Source organism: Gavia stellata, chromosome Z (assembly GCF_030936135.1).
Source record: "Gavia stellata isolate bGavSte3 chromosome Z, bGavSte3.hap2, whole genome shotgun sequence".
NCBI classification, from domain to species: Eukaryota; Metazoa; Chordata; class Aves; order Gaviiformes; family Gaviidae; genus Gavia; species Gavia stellata.
Genome location: NC_082637.1, coordinates 13593843 through 13611921, shown reverse-complemented (window position 1 = coordinate 13611921; position 18079 = coordinate 13593843). Strand labels below are relative to the sequence as shown.

The following is an 18079-nucleotide window of genomic DNA, read 5'->3' as shown; positions in this document are numbered from 1 at the left end:
GTGCCAGTGCTCTAAGGTAGTTTCAAACTTAGTTGGAATGCATCCGGTGGCGAATGGGAAACCTGCATTACCTCTAGCAGGAAGCCCACGTGAAAAACTTAGCAATCAGATAGAAGGCATAATCTGCAAAACGATTTGCATGGGGTTTGGAGTGCATTCTATTCTACCTGACAGATCAAGGAAGCTAATAATCAAGTTGCAATTTCACGAAGGAAAACCCAGTATATCTGAAAGCTATCTAAACATGAGATACAGAACATATTTGCACTACGTTAAAACAGCATAGTAAGATTTCCCTCAATACAAAGAGTAAATGAAGGCACAAAAAGAACAAAGATGAAAAAATTGGAAATAGTTTATTTGCTGCATAAGGAAACTTCTTGTAAATTACATATAAAGAAACTTGCTATGCTGTAGTATATAATTTTCAATATTCCACAAAGATAATTGTAATAAATATAAAAACCAAAACAAAGTAGAAGACTAAATCCATCAGGCAACCTACAAAATGGTTCATCAAGTTTTATATTTTGTGGCATTAGCACGCTTAAAATCTTGTTGTTCATCCTGAAGTGCTGCAGCAAAATTCTTTTCACATTTCTTTGGAGCATTTTCAAAACCATCTAACCATAAAATACTGTTCAAAATGAGCAGGCATTAGTTAAACCACCCAAGAAAAGTAACACCAAGGTCTAACTGATGCAAAAGTGTGATTTTTCTTTTTGCTTTTAAAAATCCATTTTAGTTTTACCAGGGTTAGGAATTATCTGATATAAGTGCACTATGAGTCCAGTCAGCCTGAGGCACTGCTGACTCTTGTCATATTATGACTCTATATAAACTTCATAGATTATATAGCTCTGGAAGATTTCTCTATTAGAGACATATCCACTAACAGGAATAAAACAAATACCATAGTGAAGCTGCAAGCTACTTAGAATGGTTGTACCCTCAAGTGCAGTGTGTGCTTAGAAAATTTTTTCCATAGTTTCATACTATACCACATCAGGCATTTTTATTTGACTTTAAATTTAAAAGTGCTGATAAAGGCTTCACTGATGCCCCTAGCCTCTAGAAACAACATGTAGAAATTTTTGACACCTTTTGCTGTTCTCTACCCATCGTTTGTATGTTTTTTGAAACAGCAGGCTGAATTGCATTTTACACTTCACTGCTCTGGACCACGCTGACTGACAGGTCTATTATTCGTACAGATCTTTTACAAACTGAAAACACTTCACTATGCTTCATTATTACTGAATACTTGGGGGTATAAAAAGAAACTCTCTAAAACACGATTACCTAAAAATATTTGTTAATAAGCTTAATGCAAACATTATGTAGAAAAAATGGTTTAGTTACAAAAAAATTCATTAGAGGGCCAATAAAAATATACTGAAGAGACGATCTTTACAAAAGTGAGGTTAGGAAGTATGAGGCATTGACATTCACTGTAAACATCCTGTGTTCACTAGAATCCCTTGTCTAAAGTGTATGTTCTGGTTTTGTTCCTGAGCTTCATGGCCGACACTTGCATAGATAGCTAAACCTATCATAAAGGGTTGTTTATACAGACGTTTTCTGTACTGCTTTGTACAGAACTTCAATAAACTAATGATTTTACCTCTTGAAATAGTTTCATTCCACTACCAGGCAGTTCAAGGAAACTATGAAGCATGGTATGATTTTTGTGTACTCAGTGCATTGGATGGATTGGGACAGCTACCTTATGGTGCGTTAATCTTAAATAAAATTACACTAAGAAGTGTAGCTGTTTGATGTTCTGGCTTAGCATAAATATCTACTTCTGCTCAGTGCTGCAAGGCTCACTTCTGCTCTGCCAAAGACTGCATATGGCAAAATGTCAGGAATCTGAGTGCTACAACATCAAGCAACTAAGTTACGCCCCGGTAACAAGAAAGATGCAGCTTATAAACAGTACAGAAGACCTTATGGAGAATTTCACTTTTACCCAGGCAACATGAATGCTTTCCTCTAGATTAACCTCCCTCTATTGGAGGAAGCTAGAAAGCACTTTCAGGGTAAACATGACATGGAATAGCCTAAGTAAAAAGTCTGAAGAACATACTTGCATTTTGGATATGAAAAGTAGGCATGTGTTTTAAGTTACTGCACATGCAAATGCACATGGGAAGTGGTAGAGACAGACAAACAAATCCACCTCACAAACAGCACAATAACACAAAAGCAGCAAATTGCCAATTTTAAATCTTATGTTAAGGCAAATCTAGATAAACACCCACAACAGGATTAACAAAAATGGGGAGTTTTCCTTGGCTTTTTTGTTTACTTTTTCTGTGATTGGCTTTTACACATCGATAAAATTTGTTTAAGTACTTTCTGGACATCTTCATCCATTTGACCCTAGACAAGGAGAGAAAGAAGAAAAGATGAATGAATTCAAGCACCTCTCTACTCTTTAAGAAGATTTACAAACTATTTTTGAGGTATAGTAATTAGATCAATTTCCCAAAAGGAAGCAGTGTTAAATTTGCACTTAAACAGTCGTACATTTTGGGTAGGCTGTCTTAAATAAAACGTGCAAAGTTCTTACTAGATCTGCAGAAGAAACATCTTCCATTAAAATACCAACACTGCGTAACTGACAATATGCAACCATACCTGCACAGCATAGAGAAGATGCATCCTGTAAACTGAGACAATTTCCTGATGTTGTTTCTTTGTTTCCTAGAAAATAGTTAAGCAGAAAGTCACAGAGCATTCAGAACTGTTGAATTCAGAACTCCCCAACTAGATTTAGAGAGCTCTGGGGAATTACAAACCATAGTCTTATGCATGCATGGAAAACCAGCTCAGACAGTACTGTGCCACTATCCATCCAAAACATAACTTGCTCAGAAGCATGGTCTGCAGAAATGCTGTAATTCTACCCATCCCAGTAAAAAAGCTGGTGAGATGACACCAGTTGTAAGAAGTGCTGACCTGCAAAGATGTGGAATGAGCACATACTCTACTTCTGAGCTTATCAGCAACCAGAAGTGAGGAAAACCAACAATATTCTGACAAATCAACCCTCAACTGCAACTAAGCTCTTCCCTGAAGTCAGTGACCCATCTGTCAGCTAATGCCTTCCCAGGGAAGAGGAGGTGCTTAGAAAGGTCTTAACCCATGAAATCTTCAGTTAATTACTATACAAACAAGGAAAGCCAACCTCCTTTTTCATGAACACACACTGCCATATCCCAAAAGCCATCTTTCCAAATAAATGTGAAGCTATTAGGAAAGCTAGGCTACAAGAAGGAAAAAATGCTTCTGTCCTCTTTTAAGTCCTACCCACTTTCCTAACGTGTTGCGTATCTTTGCACCTTACAATACTTTGCTGGTCCTTAAGCAGTGGGAGATGAAAGGTCCTTTCAGACTTGGTGGAATGGGAGAAGAAACAGTCTGGGCCTGACAGGATGCAGTGTTTAACTGTCTGACTACTTATTTCTCCCCACTGCAAGGGAATTTTTCTGCCCCATATGCATATTGACTCTTCCTTCTGTCTGCTGGGGAAGGTAGGAAAGCGGACACCAGGTAAGCCATTTAGCATGTCAGGCTGGGAATTCTTTCAGAGTCACTCCAGGCTCTCAACAAAGGCCTCTGGTGGGCAGTACCTTCTTTTCGCCCTCAGCAGTGAATTAAAGTGTTCCTTTGGACAGGTAAGCTCTTGGAAATAGCAATTATGACTCAACCCAGCTTAGAAGACTGAACCTTTCATGCACAAATACCATAAAAAAAAAATCTTTAAGCAGTTCAGCAATTTCAGAGAATAAACTGTGCTCCCTATAAACAGATGGATTTGTTTGATTTGAAACTTCAGGCCTTCAGTGACTACTTTCTTCCAGGAACTCAAACTTATTTTAGCTTAAAAAACCCAAAAGACTTCAGCTGATGAAATGTTCTTGAGAAAACACAGATCCACTGCACACTGGCCATATTTTTCACAAATCAGGGTCTCAGCAGCAGGTCTAGTCACTACATTCCACTACAAGTACAGAAACTTTGCTCCACATTGATCTGACAAAATATATTGGGGAAAACAGCTTTCTTTAGTTAGACCGTTTCTAAAGAGCAATTCATGACTTGCAGATTCCTAAATGTTTCAGAGAAACAGAGAAATTATACAATTTCTGGATGAAAATTACTTTCCTTGTACTCATTGACTGTGCTCCATTTTAAATAAGGCAGAGTGAAGAACAGCATGCATTATCTTCAGAGAACTGGGAATAATGGTGGGTTTAAAAATTGTCACACTTACACTCAGTTGGTTTTGCAACTGCTTCACTTGTTGTTGTAATGCTTCCAGCTGCTGGCTTTGTCTTTTGGGGGCACTGGTCGAGTAGGAAAGCTGAGAAAGGCTGTTCAACGCTTCTTTTAATTTGCTAACTTCCTTGGACATGTCATTGATCTAGGGAGGCAAAGAATAGGTTTTCATGAAAAGCTGCAAGGCATACTGTATTCTTGTGGGTCTCGTCTTGGGGTTATTTGTGATTTAAATTTAAGAAGTGGGGAAAAACAAGATGTAAATAAACCCAATGGACAAACAGAGACATCATGTAAGCAAAGGGTTAGAATGCTTCTCTATCCCCCCTCCTAGCCCAGTCCCTTCAAAATGCATTCCTTGTTTTGAAAGCCAGCAATATTTACAAACAAGGATTGCATTTACCAGCTTTACAAATACTGCTGCTGAACACAAGACAGAAACATACCAAACATAAGCCAGCTATTCACAGCCAGCAAAATACATAGCTTTTTATAAAGAAATTTGTAGTGACAGATATGGTAGCTGCAGAGGAAAACTAGTCAAGTCATGCTAAGGTTGAGATCATATAGTAAAATCAGAATACTGAATTTTTTCTCCTTTCTGATCTTTTGTTTTCTTGTCTGCTCTGGAATCTCTTCCTGCTGTAAATCCCACTTCTTTGACTTCAGTTGCCTGAATAGCGTGAACCCAATCTAAGCAGAACTTAAAAGAGGTAAGTTGAAAGATCGTGCATATCTCCACAGGGAAGGGAAACCAACTGTAAAGTTAAACATACTGAAAACTTCTTTGACTTTGGTATTTGAATTTTCAGATGAGCAAATGCACTCAAAAAGTTACTCCACTCTGTAACACTTGACACAACATTGTCTGTTAGGTCACCCATGCACCAACCAACATGTTCTGCAGTCTGAACTCATGTACTACCCCTCCAGTGTAGTGATTCACTAACCTTTTTATCTTTATCCTCTTCCAGTTTTGATGAGCTTTCAGAATATCTTTTCATTTCAAGAAGATCTTCTTGAGCTTGATGGTACTTTTGGTGAAGACCAGTCACCTCCCGTTCCTTTGCTTCAAGCAGATTATGCATACCTTCTTTCTCTTCTTTCAAGTGCAAAACTTCGTTTCTCAGTTGCATAGCATCTAAGGACATATTTTCCTTCTCTTGGATTACATCCTTCAGTTTGGATGACAAAACACTAACTTCACCCTCTAGTGAAGACTGGAGCTTTTCATATGTAGCCTTGGGTACCATTGCTTCATTAATTGCAGCTTTTTCTTCGAGTAATTCCTTTTGTAAGTTTCTTACTTCGCCTTCCTTGTTGGTAAGCAGTCTTTTGAGCTCATTTATTTCTTCCTCCATTTCCTTTACAGTATTTCTGAGTGCATTCATCACCTGATGGTGTTCAGCAATTGGCAAAGAGTTTTGTTTCTGAGCGTCTAAAAGTTGCTTTAGTTCTTCTGCTTCATCTAATACTTTTGTGTACTGGGATTTCATTTCCGATAACTCATTCTCTGCTTTGTATTTCAAAGAATTTGTCACCTGCATCAGTTTCTCATGTTCATCTCTAGGAATGTAGTCCAAAGCTATATCATCTAGAGTTTTTCTCTTCCTATAGTCTTCAAGCTCTGTTTGTGCTTCTTTGTACAACTGAGACAATTCACTAAGTTGTCTGTTGAGCTCATCTATCATTCTATGCATTGCATCTTTCATTTCTCCAGCTTCAGCACTTGATTCCAACTGTGTCTGATTTGTCAGCTTGTCCTGTAGCCTTTTAATTTCCTCTTGCCCTTCTTTGTACCTCTCAATCAACAGTGCTTTCTCTTGATTAATGTTATCAATAACTGAACAATACGAATTCTTCATTTCCTCACACTCTTCCACAGACAATTTGCTTGCCACATTCTGCTCTCTTTCTTCAAACTTCTTCTGTAGCTCTCTCACTTTTTCTTTTTGTGTTTCACTTTCCTCCAACGCTCTTTTCAATTCTTGCTTAAGCATTTCAACTTCTCCACATGTAACCTTCAACCTACTCAGATCAGAACTGGTTTCTTCACCTTCAGAGGAAACAAGACCCAGCTTCATTTGCCTTTGTACATTCAAAACCTCTTTCACAGCTTCCTCATACTTGTTTTGAGTTTCTTGGAACTTCAGATTAAGATTAGAACCATTTTCTGAAATGTCTGTGCTATTTAAATGATCTTTTTCTGGGGCTCTAGACTGGACTTGAGCTTCTGTGTGCTTTCTTTTGGCTTCAGAATTCTCTAATTTCCTCTGCACATCCTTTAAGTCCTCCTGGAGATACTTAATTTTTACTTCAGTGGGACTTGTCAACTTTTCTTGAATTTGGGTGGCATTTAATGTAGACTTCAGCTCCTGAGCTGAGAACTCACTTTGTCTATCTGCTGTTTGCTCAAACTCTGTTTGGGTTGAATGATAGGATTCTACAGCTGAATCCACTTCTTTAGGTGTTCTTTCCTGTGCAAAAAGAAACCCAAACAATTGCAAAATAAAAATAAGTACATTGTTATATTTTTTAGAGTAGAATAAGCAAGGAAATCTTGCCACGTCCTATAGGCAGATAATTAAAGCACCATGGAAGAAAGTTTTAGAAAAATTCAAAACGCAGCTGCTCCCATTTAGTCATCTAGAGCAAGAGAAGGCAGTAAGTGCCAACTCCTCTGAAAGTCTGGGCTGATCTCCATAAGCTAATAATCAAAGCTATGCATATTAAAATTCTGCTAACACAACTGTTAACATCTTTTAGAATGTGTTTATCATAATAAACAAAGTTATTCAGTAATTTATGGGAAAAGCGAGAAGATCAAAACACTGATTTAATCCTTTGGGGCAGAGTGTTTCCATGATCTAACCACCAACAAGCTCGTTAAATTATCTTCACAGTACATCTCTTCAAAACAGTAAGCAGCTCTTTGTTCTGCTAACAGATTAAGGGAGCACCCACCTGTAATTTGTCCTGCAGCTCCTTATTGTGCAATGTCAAAGAAGCAATTTTTGCTTGCATCAGCAGAAGTAGATCTTGCTGGTCAGCTTCAGAACTCACATCCAATAAACTATCAGCACCTTTGGAAAACAAAAAGATTCAAAAGCTTTCAAAAAGCTGAAATGCTAGCTAGTTAATTATTCTAACTTTTCAAATTAAACAGTTTGTTCCTGTGACCACTAAGTGTAGTGAGCAAGCAAACTGTTCCTAGGAACTCTTTCCCCCAAAATGTATTCAATGACCCCGTAGAAGCCGGAGGAGCTGGTGGGGAGCTGCTAGTGAAATTACAAAACATTACTCCTAATACTTATTGTGTCTCATGTTCTAAGCAGAAAGGCACAGAGGATTTCTGACCAGATTTCAACATTTCACACCACCTAAAACACCTAACCAAATATGAAAATAAGAATTAAGTGTTATTACATACCTGTTGTGCTGTCACTCAGTCTGTCTTTATTATCTTGATGCAAGGAGCTGAATTCTTCCTGCTGAGACACCAAAAGAAAATGCCTTCACAGAAAGCAGATGTAAGGTTGGACATTTCACCAAAGAGAAGCATAGACAGTATAGATCTTGCTGGAGAAAGCCTGGCAAAGTGGGTTTCTCTTATTTCTGGCGTCTTGTTTAATAGTAGCATGTGGCCAGTATTTCAAAATCTGCTACAGCCATTCAAGTTCCATTGCCCAATTCTCATTAAATATTAATGAAATACAGGCAACTATCTCATAGATAGTTTGGAAGGCTCCAGCCCCTGTGATAAATAATAGCAATATATTGTCATGTATTTAAAAATAAATAATATTCAGTACCATAAGGTAAAGATCAGACAGAACACACTCAACCATTTCCCTGATGCCTTTTGGTGAAAGGGTCTCTACTTCTTGCATTGCGCAATGCCATGCACTTTGCTGGTACTAGGTAATGAGTTCTCACAGTGTTAATACTTTCATAACCATATTCCTAAATTCTAATTTATGACTATTCAATAAACATTAAAGCAAGCTACACTTGCTTTATAAATTACATTGAAATAGATTTGGATTCCTTTTTATTCCTAAAACTCAGCTAATTAATTCAGAGGAGACTCTGCAGTCAGCAAAATAGATTATTAAGCAAAATAGATTATTAAGATACTTTATTTTCCTTCCTTAAGCTTCATGAGAACAGAAAACTGATACCTTGCACACTTGCTCAGCAAAGAAAGCCTGCCCTTTTCCAGTCATGGGAGTTGAAGTTGATGAGTGTGGAGAGGACAAATCACTAAGCTGCAAAAGATTTTATATAAATAGGTATGTGTATACATATGTGTACATATAACTACCTCTCTAACACGTGTACATATAACTACCTCTCTAACACGTGCCCATATATATATATATACACACACACACATTAGAGAGTACTTTTCCCTGCACTAACATAAGTCACAACTCTAGGTTAGTTTCAAAGATCAGATCTATTTATTCAGTGCAGTGTACCTGTTATAGAGGTAACAGTCCAGTTTAACATTAAACCTAACTGTTAAACTGCATTTTGATACTATGTAAATCTATTTTTTCACTTTCATATGTATATATGCATATAATAATGTGTATATATATGTATAATTAAAATATATATAATTATTTGCTTACGGAGTCGGCAAAACCAGGAGACCTTCAACTTTAGATGGAAGAAGCAATTGTACAGTAAAATTAGTACAGTTGTATCTTAGGCCACGCTGTTATTTCAAGTAATTTTGCTCAGTTAACGTAACCAACGTATGCTTTCATGTGCACTCATGGTAAGACAGGCATATAAAATAACAGTGACAGAGCAAATCCAGACCACATCATTCATGTAATGTTCAAAACGCTTTTCACCCCCTCAAAGCATCTCAAAATTGGTCTTTTTACCTGGATAGGACTGATAGGAGGAGGTGGGGCTTTGCGTTTTTTTGGAGTTCCACTTCTTTCTGAACTTAATTTAGAGCCTTGATCATGCTGAAAGTTTCACCAGCCAGAAAAGGTAGGTTTGTTAGTTTGGTTAGTAAAGTCCGAGCAAGTTGTTTTATTTAAAAAAAAAAAAAATAATCCCAAATTAATATCAACTTTAGCAGCTCATGCAGTGCCTTATTTTTTTTCTATGTAAAGACATCTCTACTAACACAAAGCTATTAAACATGCCTGACAATAAGAATCTGCCCCCTTGTGATCCATGCTTCAGTGAAAACAAACAAGATATAGTGAAAAAGCAGAAGCCGACAATAGGTTTAGCACTAGTGATCTTAAATACTTCCATTCATACACAGTCCAGTCATGCCATTCTTAACAGCTACCATCTTTCCCCTCCACCAACTTCTGTCTGAGCTCCCTGAAAAACCCACCTCTCCACTCAGAGAAGGAATGAACCAATGCATTGCACCCTCGTCCACTTTCCAGCCACCAGCAGGTCTACAAGGTCTACCTGCACTCCAAGATATCATACTAAATAAAAAAATGTAAGAAACTAATTTAATTGCCTAAATCTGCTGGGATTCTCACTGGTGGGGGTCTCCAGTAAGACGTAACCAGGGATAACCTTCAATTATGTTTGGGAAGCAGGGAACTTTTCTAGATCATCTTCTCTACTGTTTAATGAGATAGGGAGCCCAAAAGTTAAGCTCCTGCATTACACATGAGAAAAGTGGTGTATCTTCCTGGCACACACATGCACATACACACACGCCCTCCCTTCCTTTTCTCACTGAGGGTACTGGCTGCTGTTACAGAGAGAAACTAAGTCTAAAAGCAATGTTCCTGAAACACATTTCTTAAATAAGCAACAAAAAACTTTCACATTACAGAGTAGTTAATGGCAGCACATCTCACAGTGACATTCACTAGTGCTTCTAGACGTGTCAATTACTGTTTTTTCTTATGTTCCAAGTCTATATAGCCCGAGTAGTTTTAAAACCAAAAGGACAAATACCTGCTTTGCTTTTGTTGGTGACTTAGTATCTGTGAAGCAGAAAAGAAGCGGAATTACAAACAACTATCAAAGCAAAAGTTATTCGCCATTCCTAACCCATCTCCCATCTCTACTTCCCACACCATAAATACTTTGTTTGGTTTTTGAATTCCTGTCTGAAATCTGAGAAAGATACTTTAATTTCCAAATTCCATTTAACCATATCCTTTCTCTGCTGCTTTTAGGGTTTCATATTGAGACAAAATTTGCAGGATTGTGACAATTCTTATTCTACTACAGTCTTGCACCACTGTTGCACATTAGCTTCCTACTTTAGAAATCCGTGTTAGTTTGACGGTAAAACCCTTTGTATTAGTTCCTTCTCCAACCCCTCTGCTGAGGATTTATATGTTACATTTACTCTTTCACATAATAAAAAAGGATCTATTACAAATTGTATGCAAGACTTTACAATGCTGCTACCTCAGCTTACCTCTTCTTTCTCCAAAACACCTCTTTTTGCCCTGCTCAGTGCTTTATCCCATGCTAAATATTACTATCTATGGCAAAGACCACATTTTCCTGCTCTTGGGAAACCTCAGCCAGACCATCTTGAAGATGGTTTTTGAAGCTTTTCAGGCTACCTTACGAAGTAAATTTGTTCATTGCTAAACCTACATGTAGTCAATTCAAGAAGTTGACAAACTGCAGATCGGCATCTCTTACTTACCCACATCCTGAGATAACTTTGATGATAGGAGATTCTGGATCCCTGTATTCTCAGAGAGCTTGGAGTAATGCAGGACATTCTGTCCAAAGACATCTACTAAACTGACATCTGCACCTTTCATAAGGAAGGCTTCCACCATGTTAAGGCTACCAGCTTCACAAGCCATCATCAAAGCAGTTCTGGACAAAACAAACAAAACACACAGAGAGTAAGTGTCAAGAGTGTACTCTTCAAGCAGCAGCTCATTTTTCAGGAAAAAAGTGTGACAGTTACTGTGCTATAAAGTCCAAGATTTTATCAACATGTGTATTGACACATACATGTAACTTGTTGTTTCTCCTTACAAACACCTGCCCGCCCCTCCTCCTCTTCCCAATACTCCCCAGCTGGACCTTCTGCAAAGACCTGGCATGCTTCCACAGGTCTCCAAACACTTCTAAAAATGGGTTCCTGGGGCTAAGAGGAGAGTCATGGATAGAAATGGCTGCAGGATAAAGTCAGACTATCAAATCTCACTGCCACACTCCAATTACAGCTCTGCAAGTGGTAGTACAACATGAAAGCATTTATTTCATTGCTGCTCTCTGTCACATGTTGCTTTTAAGACAAAATAGACAAACAGATTTCAACCAAAAAGCCAAACAAATCTCAAAGCTCTTCAGTGAGACTGGGAGATAGGTTTGTCCTCAAATCCTGATCCACTCTTGGTTTAAAAAAAAAAAGTCCATTAGAGCACAAATCAATTCCCTCTCCAGCACCGGGCAGCTAGACAGTCCCAGATCCTAGTGTAAGGGTAGTATACAGAAGGAATGTTTTCGTAACAGGTTGTATCTGTTTTTCTCAATTACTTGGAGGGGTCGTAAGAGATATACAGAATAATTACAAACACACAGAAAACCCCACCTTTCAAGCATACTCTAATATTGCTTTCCTGCTTGAGGATAATTCTCCCTTCTTAAAATGAAAGCATTCCTAATAGGTTGGCCGAATTCACTGGCAAACACATGTCCTCAGTGCAGATACGAAACTGAAAAGTTACTACTGTGCTAATATTTGCTAGATATTAAGACAATCATTCCACTGATGAATTAAACGTACTCCCTGTAATGGGTGAGCCCTGGAAAGTGATGGCTGTTGCACTGCTGTGCTAAAAAGTACTGCTGAGTGGCAACTTCGATAACATCTCCAGAGTCACAGGGATGGTTTCAGATTACCAAAATAATTCACTTAGTCTGGACAAGATAGGAAATTGGAGATGCCATTTTCAAAGGTTATCCCCTTCCTCTCCCAATAAGGCTTCTCCTTTTTCAGTAAAAACTTAACCACTTTTGTGAACACGAGATTCAAGAGTAGTCACTCTTCTTACCAGAAGGAAAGTAAGAAGTAAAATGGCATATTCTGTGTTACATAATTTCCCTGCTTCTACACACAGTACCTTCTTAAAAAAGATAAAAAAGTACCTTCTTAAAAAATACAAAAATGCAAGTCTGCCCTATTTATGACAGAAATGCCTTTATCCAATTAAACTAGAAACTCTTAACACTGTCTGTTGATTAAACAGTAAGAGAGTGAGGGGAAGGCAGATGTCCCAGAGGTTCAAAGCACCAATGAGGCTATTCAAACCAACCAAGACAACAAAGGGCTTTTCTTTAGACAACTTAAACCAAAGAGTGCACTAATAAGCTTTGGACTGATAAAAAACAAGTTAGAGCCCAGTGCTATCCTCCCAGGTGCTGCCAAAGAACAACATGAGCATTGTATCACATACAATAATCAAGATTGATATCAGCTGTAAGTGCCAAGCCTTCTCAGCATCCTGCTTTACCTTCACAGTTTAACCAACTGTTTATAAAAAGTCCATAATTTTCAAAGACTCTTGGTCTTCATCAGTATCATCAAAACAAGTGCATTTTTCACTACAAGGATGTTGCTTTTTAAAAACAGTTTTCTGACACACGCGTTATCTATTAATGCAGCAAATCTCTAAACGGCACCTTCTAAGATTGCAGCATCTCCATTATATAGCTTTACCATATTTTTCTGCTGCCGCTGTGGCTGTATTACGGTAGAAAAAAGAACCCTCCAGAGAGGTCGCTCCCAAGTAACAGTTTTAGGATTTAAGTTGGAGAAACTAACTCATGCCAAGAAGAGAGCAGCATTTAAAATTGAGACATGTACAAAATGATGTGTGGGTAAGTGCTACCAATCAGATGCTTGCATGAACTATTTAAAAATGGGATTTACCGCTCTGGTAGCCCAAGGGAAATCTTACAGCAACATCTAGTTTTATAGTTATACAGTTTCTGTTTCACCTTTCCCCTTAGGCAGAATTCTGTAAGCCTCATCAACAAGCAGGAGATGCTGTCTAGTACAGAAGGCATTATTTCACCTAACAACAACTATTTTGGGACGGATTTGAGAAGAAAGCTTCATTTGACAGTCAGCCTTGGGGAAGAATTAGCATGTTAACCTGCTGTACCTTCCATTTTTATCCCTGGTGTTGATGTCTGCTCCATGGTCCAGAAGGTATTTGCAGACTTCTGTATGACCATTTTGTACTGCAAGCAGCAGAGGTATGTTCCCATCCTAGGAATGCATTTAAAGAAACTATGAACAATAATCCATCCACTTACAAATATCACTCTGAGATTCAAAGGGCAGCTATGGACTTTACTTCTGTATAGCACAAATGAGGCGCTATCAGTACATTTTTCTCATGTACCGTAAATGTAGCTGGGTTTAATTCATTTCTTGACCACTGGGGATGCAAAGTATTAGGAGTAGGAATGCTTTTTGCTGTTTGTACTCCCCTTTGCTGTTTGCTTAATGCTATAACATGATGATTTTGGAACTACACAATACCTTTAAGTACTTCCACAACAAAAATAATAATTTTAACTAAGTACAAGGCAAAATTACAACATTTCATATAATCACAGAATACCTTAGTTGGAAGACACCTTTAGAGGTCATCTGGGGTTTCTCCCCCTTTGCTCTCAATCCAAAGCTAGGCAAACTTCAAGTCATAGTACATTGCTCAGAGACTTGTCCAGTCAAGTTTTAAGCATCTCCAAAGGCAGAGACACCATGATGTCTCTGGGTGCCATTTCCAGTGTTTGACCACCTTCAAGGTGAGATTATTTTTTTTCCTAGTACCTAACTGGAATTTCCCTATTACGTCCACTGCCCAAATTCTGACCATTGCTTGTCATCATTTTGTCACGCACCTCTGATGTTGGCCTGGCTCCCTCTTCCCTATGATCAGCCATGATGTAGCTGAGAACATTTTTAAGATACTCCTGCAGCCTTCTCTTCTTAAGACTGACCAAACCTTTTCTGCCTTTCAAAGGCACCTACTGAAATTTTAGGTCTAACCTCTGTGACACACTTTTTAATTAGAAAGACCAGATAAGAAGGAGAGAGATCCAAGTCAAAAACAACAAGTTTAAATATTTTTATGTTTGGGGTTTTTTTCTTTTGTGCCTCGTTTCTGTCGGGTCCCCTCCCTCTGTCATCAGAGGGTTTTCTATCAGGCAGTTGCATCATTCCCAAAACCAGACCTGGTTGGTTGTAGACATTTTGTAATAGTGAATGTAGTGTCCCTGAGACTTCAGACTACATGAAGTATATTTCTTCTGCTTAGGCTTACCATACTCTGGTTGGGCTTTGTGAGCATTTCACAGCACTTGGCCACATAATGGGCCTTTCCAAAGCATACTGGAGTCAATGGAAAGACTTTTAATCATGTTTTGAATGTATCAGAATTGATTCTAGCTACTTCTACCAATGCCTCAATTTAATGAGCAGCAAATACTGCCAATACTGTATTAGATTGTGAAGTAGTTCCCCACCTCTGCTGTGGCAAGCTGCAAAAGGAAATTCCTCCACCAGAGAAATCCAAGAAGAAATACAAGTATAGTATTGCTTTTAACTGCTGCACATGAGATTGACTGGAGTGGATGGTGGTAAAAGCTCTTAAGTATCTGAAGTACACAACGGGAGAAGAGGTACGTACCATATCTTTGATGTTAAGTGGACATTTGTGCTCACACAGAAGTTGAACTGCCTGAAGACAACCACATGCAGCTAAACAACAACAACAAAAAAAAAAAGACAAGCATGAAAGTCCATTAAACCCCATTTAAACCCCATTTCAAAATTTGTGTTCCGCGCTTCCACTTGCAATACTGCAGCATTACAATGGGGTCCAAGAAAAACAAATTAAATTGTATTTCTCCGTTTTAAGAAGGAAGGAAAGACTAAAAGCATGAACAGCAAGTTGTATGCAGAAATACAACCAATATTCATGGTCCAAATTAGCATAAGAAGATATAATCTTTAAAGACTGAAATCAAAATCAACCTAATTTTAAGTATTCCAGTGACTCTGCACTTGCAAGTGTGCAAGTTAAGCTTGTTAACCATAACTGACTGAAATTCAATATTCACGGTATTTATCAAAAAAGAAAACCCTGAAATTTGTAAACCATCCGGTAGAGTCACTAGATTTACGTAATTAGAACCTAAAAAGCTCCACCAGGCTGAAGAGCTAGGAATAGCAAGCATGACAAAACAAATAGTACAAGCTTTCAACAAAGTAGTTACCTGCATAATGTAAAGCTGTTTTCCCAGAACTGTCAGTGCTGTCTGCTGGACATTTACTCTGTACAGTTCAACAAGGAGAAGCAAAAAAAAGCAATTAGAGAAACACCAATAAAATAAAACGTATGTTTGATGCTAAGGACAGAGTGCTGAACGTCTCTGAGAAAAGTTTTATAAGCTACTCCAGAAAAGAATACTGAAGAAAGGCACAGCTTTCCTCTGTATCAGTCTGGTCTTTCCTTTCTTGGTACCAGCTTATACTGAAGCCATAGGAAATACTAATGGTGAGAGAGGTATCCCTAAAAAATGTTACAGTTTTAGAACATTTTAAATCAGGAAATAAAAAAGGAAAGAAAGACTCCCCCTTGCCTCAGAAAAGCTTCATATTTGTTTTACATTACAGTAAGAGCTAAAGCAACCACGTCCTAAGGCAATCAGTCTCGCATTATTTCTGAAGGCAATAAGGCTTCATTTGCATTTGTAAAAACTAAAGCATCAACAATCCAGTTATATTTTGTGGTAATTATAAGCCACCAGCTACTATTGATCAATCTAGACCTCAAAGTAATAAATAATAAAAAAAAAATTCACGTTTCAAATCTTTATCAAGGCTTGCTTTGGTACAGAAGATTTTAGTTTTAGTTTACAGCAAAGAATGAGGATCATAGAATCATAGAATCATTTAGGTTGGAAAAGACCTTCAAGATCATCAAGTGTAACCGTTAACCTAACACTGCCAAGTCCACCTCTAAACCATGTCCCTAAGCACCACCTGTCTACCTGTCTTTTAAATACCTCCAGGGATGGTGACTCAACCACTTCCCCGTTCCAATGCCTGACAACATTTCAGTTTCAGTGAAGAATTTTTTCCTGATAACCACTCTAAAGCTCCCCTAGCCCAACTTGAGTCTGTTTCCTCTCGTCCTGTCACTCGTTACTTGGGAGAAGAGACCAGCACCCACCTCGCTACAACCTCCTTTCAGGTAGTTGTAGAGAGTGATAAGGTCTCCCCTCAGCTTCCTTTTCTCCAGACTAAACAACCCCAGCCCAGTTCCCTCAGCCGCTCCTCATAGGACTTGCTCTCTAGACCCTTCACCAGCTTCATTGTTCTTTGGACACAAGAAGATACAACCCTGAAATAATGGGCTTCTAAAAAAACAAACATTAGAGCTTTTGACTTTCAAATGTAGCACTACCTCCAACACTTCTATGATTTTCTAGGAAAACAGGTTCATATAGATTACCACATTCTGTAACAAAAATGGCAAGATTTTGCCTGTGTAAAATAACTATTTAGCCTGGTTTAATTCAACTCCAGCATGTTAAAATTAGACATTCCTCACACGTACAGTTTGTATGTTCAAGCTGGTCCACAGAAGCAAGAAAGCAATCCAAAGAATATGAATTATTGAAGAATATTACCAATGGGTTTGCACTTATGAACATATTTAGAAATCTACATATTGTAATAAAATTAGAAAAATACCAACAAAAGCACTGTGTGATTGTAGCTGGTAAGTGAATGGGCAGCAGATATTTGGTATTAAACACACCTGGTTGCTGAGTTGATCATACTGCTGCATGCGATACCATCAGTGACAGCTTGATGTCACTGTTTATGCTGTAAATGGGTTTGCATTAGAAGCAGTAGACATCAGTAGACATTCGCAGTGAAATCTCGAACAGGGGAGCCTCAGTGGTTAATGATAACCCTTTCCAGGTGTGGACAAACAGGGAGGTCAGCTTGCAATGAGCATGGAGGTGGGAATCAGTGAAATTGAACCCAGTATTGTCAGAGACATTGACAGGGGTCAGTCACAGGACAGTTGGAGAGCCCTGAGGTAATCGGGGAAAAGCAATTTAGAGGTTGGGATATGGGATCCATTCTCTTTCTGTACCACTGCACTCCAGCGGGGTTATTCATTATTTCATCTGTAGTCTGAGCCACAGTCTTACTGGTAAGTCCAAACTCCTGAAAATCTGTGCCATTCCTCTTGATCACCTCCACCAAAACTCACCCAGCTTTCTGAAATGGAGCCGAGATAGACAATGTCTCTCCTTGCTTACTAACAAACACCTTCAGCCTTACCACAAGAATCTTTTTGTCTTCACTTTCGTTTTTCTTATTTTCTTTCCCCATTCCTTCTACTCCCTTTCTAACCCCTCACTGTCCTTTGCCTCATTTAACTGAGAATTCAAGTATTTCCGTATTTTAGCATCTAAACTACTTTGGTTTCTTCTCCCTTTGACTTTAAACTTGACAGACATTTCTATGGTCAACAACAGACAGAAAACATTCCAGTGGAACAATACGAAAATCCACCTAGAAGTGAAAAATCCTTTTCCCCTATACCTCTTAACTCATCTACTTCCAAGCTATCCAACCACACAGGCAAAACACAGGAAGTGAGACAGAAGCTGCAACCTGCTTGAAACCCAACCCTGCTATGTCAGATCAGCTGCACATAGAAAACTGTATTTGTGGACCAATCAGGGAAGATACCACACTGTTTTCTATGATCCATTCACA

At 38.4% G+C, this 18079-nt stretch overlaps 1 protein-coding gene across 3 annotated transcripts in view; it reads right to left on the bottom strand.

Moving 5' to 3' along the window:
• Positions 1 to 382: 382 nt before the first annotated feature.
• The window catches only part of RAI14 (retinoic acid induced 14), a 90867-nt gene continuing 73170 nt past the window's right edge, over positions 383 to 18079 (bottom strand). The window contains exons 6-18 of one of the 3 annotated variants that reach the window (XM_059833605.1): positions 15553 to 15610; positions 14964 to 15034; positions 13428 to 13534; positions 10949 to 11127; positions 10240 to 10268; positions 9186 to 9272; positions 8469 to 8555; positions 7718 to 7775; positions 7252 to 7370; positions 5238 to 6764; positions 4283 to 4432; positions 2644 to 2709; positions 383 to 2385 (exon numbers count right to left, since the gene is read on the bottom strand). In XM_059833605.1, coding sequence (XP_059689588.1) covers positions 2308 to 2385; positions 2644 to 2709; positions 4283 to 4432; positions 5238 to 6764; positions 7252 to 7370; positions 7718 to 7775; positions 8469 to 8555; positions 9186 to 9272; positions 10240 to 10268; positions 10949 to 11127; positions 13428 to 13534; positions 14964 to 15034; positions 15553 to 15610 — 2616 coding nt within the window. In that variant the 3' untranslated portion in view covers positions 383 to 2307. Of the gene's footprint in view, positions 2386 to 2643; positions 2710 to 4282; positions 4433 to 5237; positions 6765 to 7251; positions 7371 to 7717; positions 7779 to 8468; positions 8556 to 9185; positions 9273 to 10239; positions 10269 to 10948; positions 11128 to 13427; positions 13535 to 14963; positions 15035 to 15552; positions 15611 to 18079 lie in introns of all 3 variants that reach the window. The other 2 variants (XM_059833606.1, XM_059833607.1) reach the window with 2 other exon arrangements.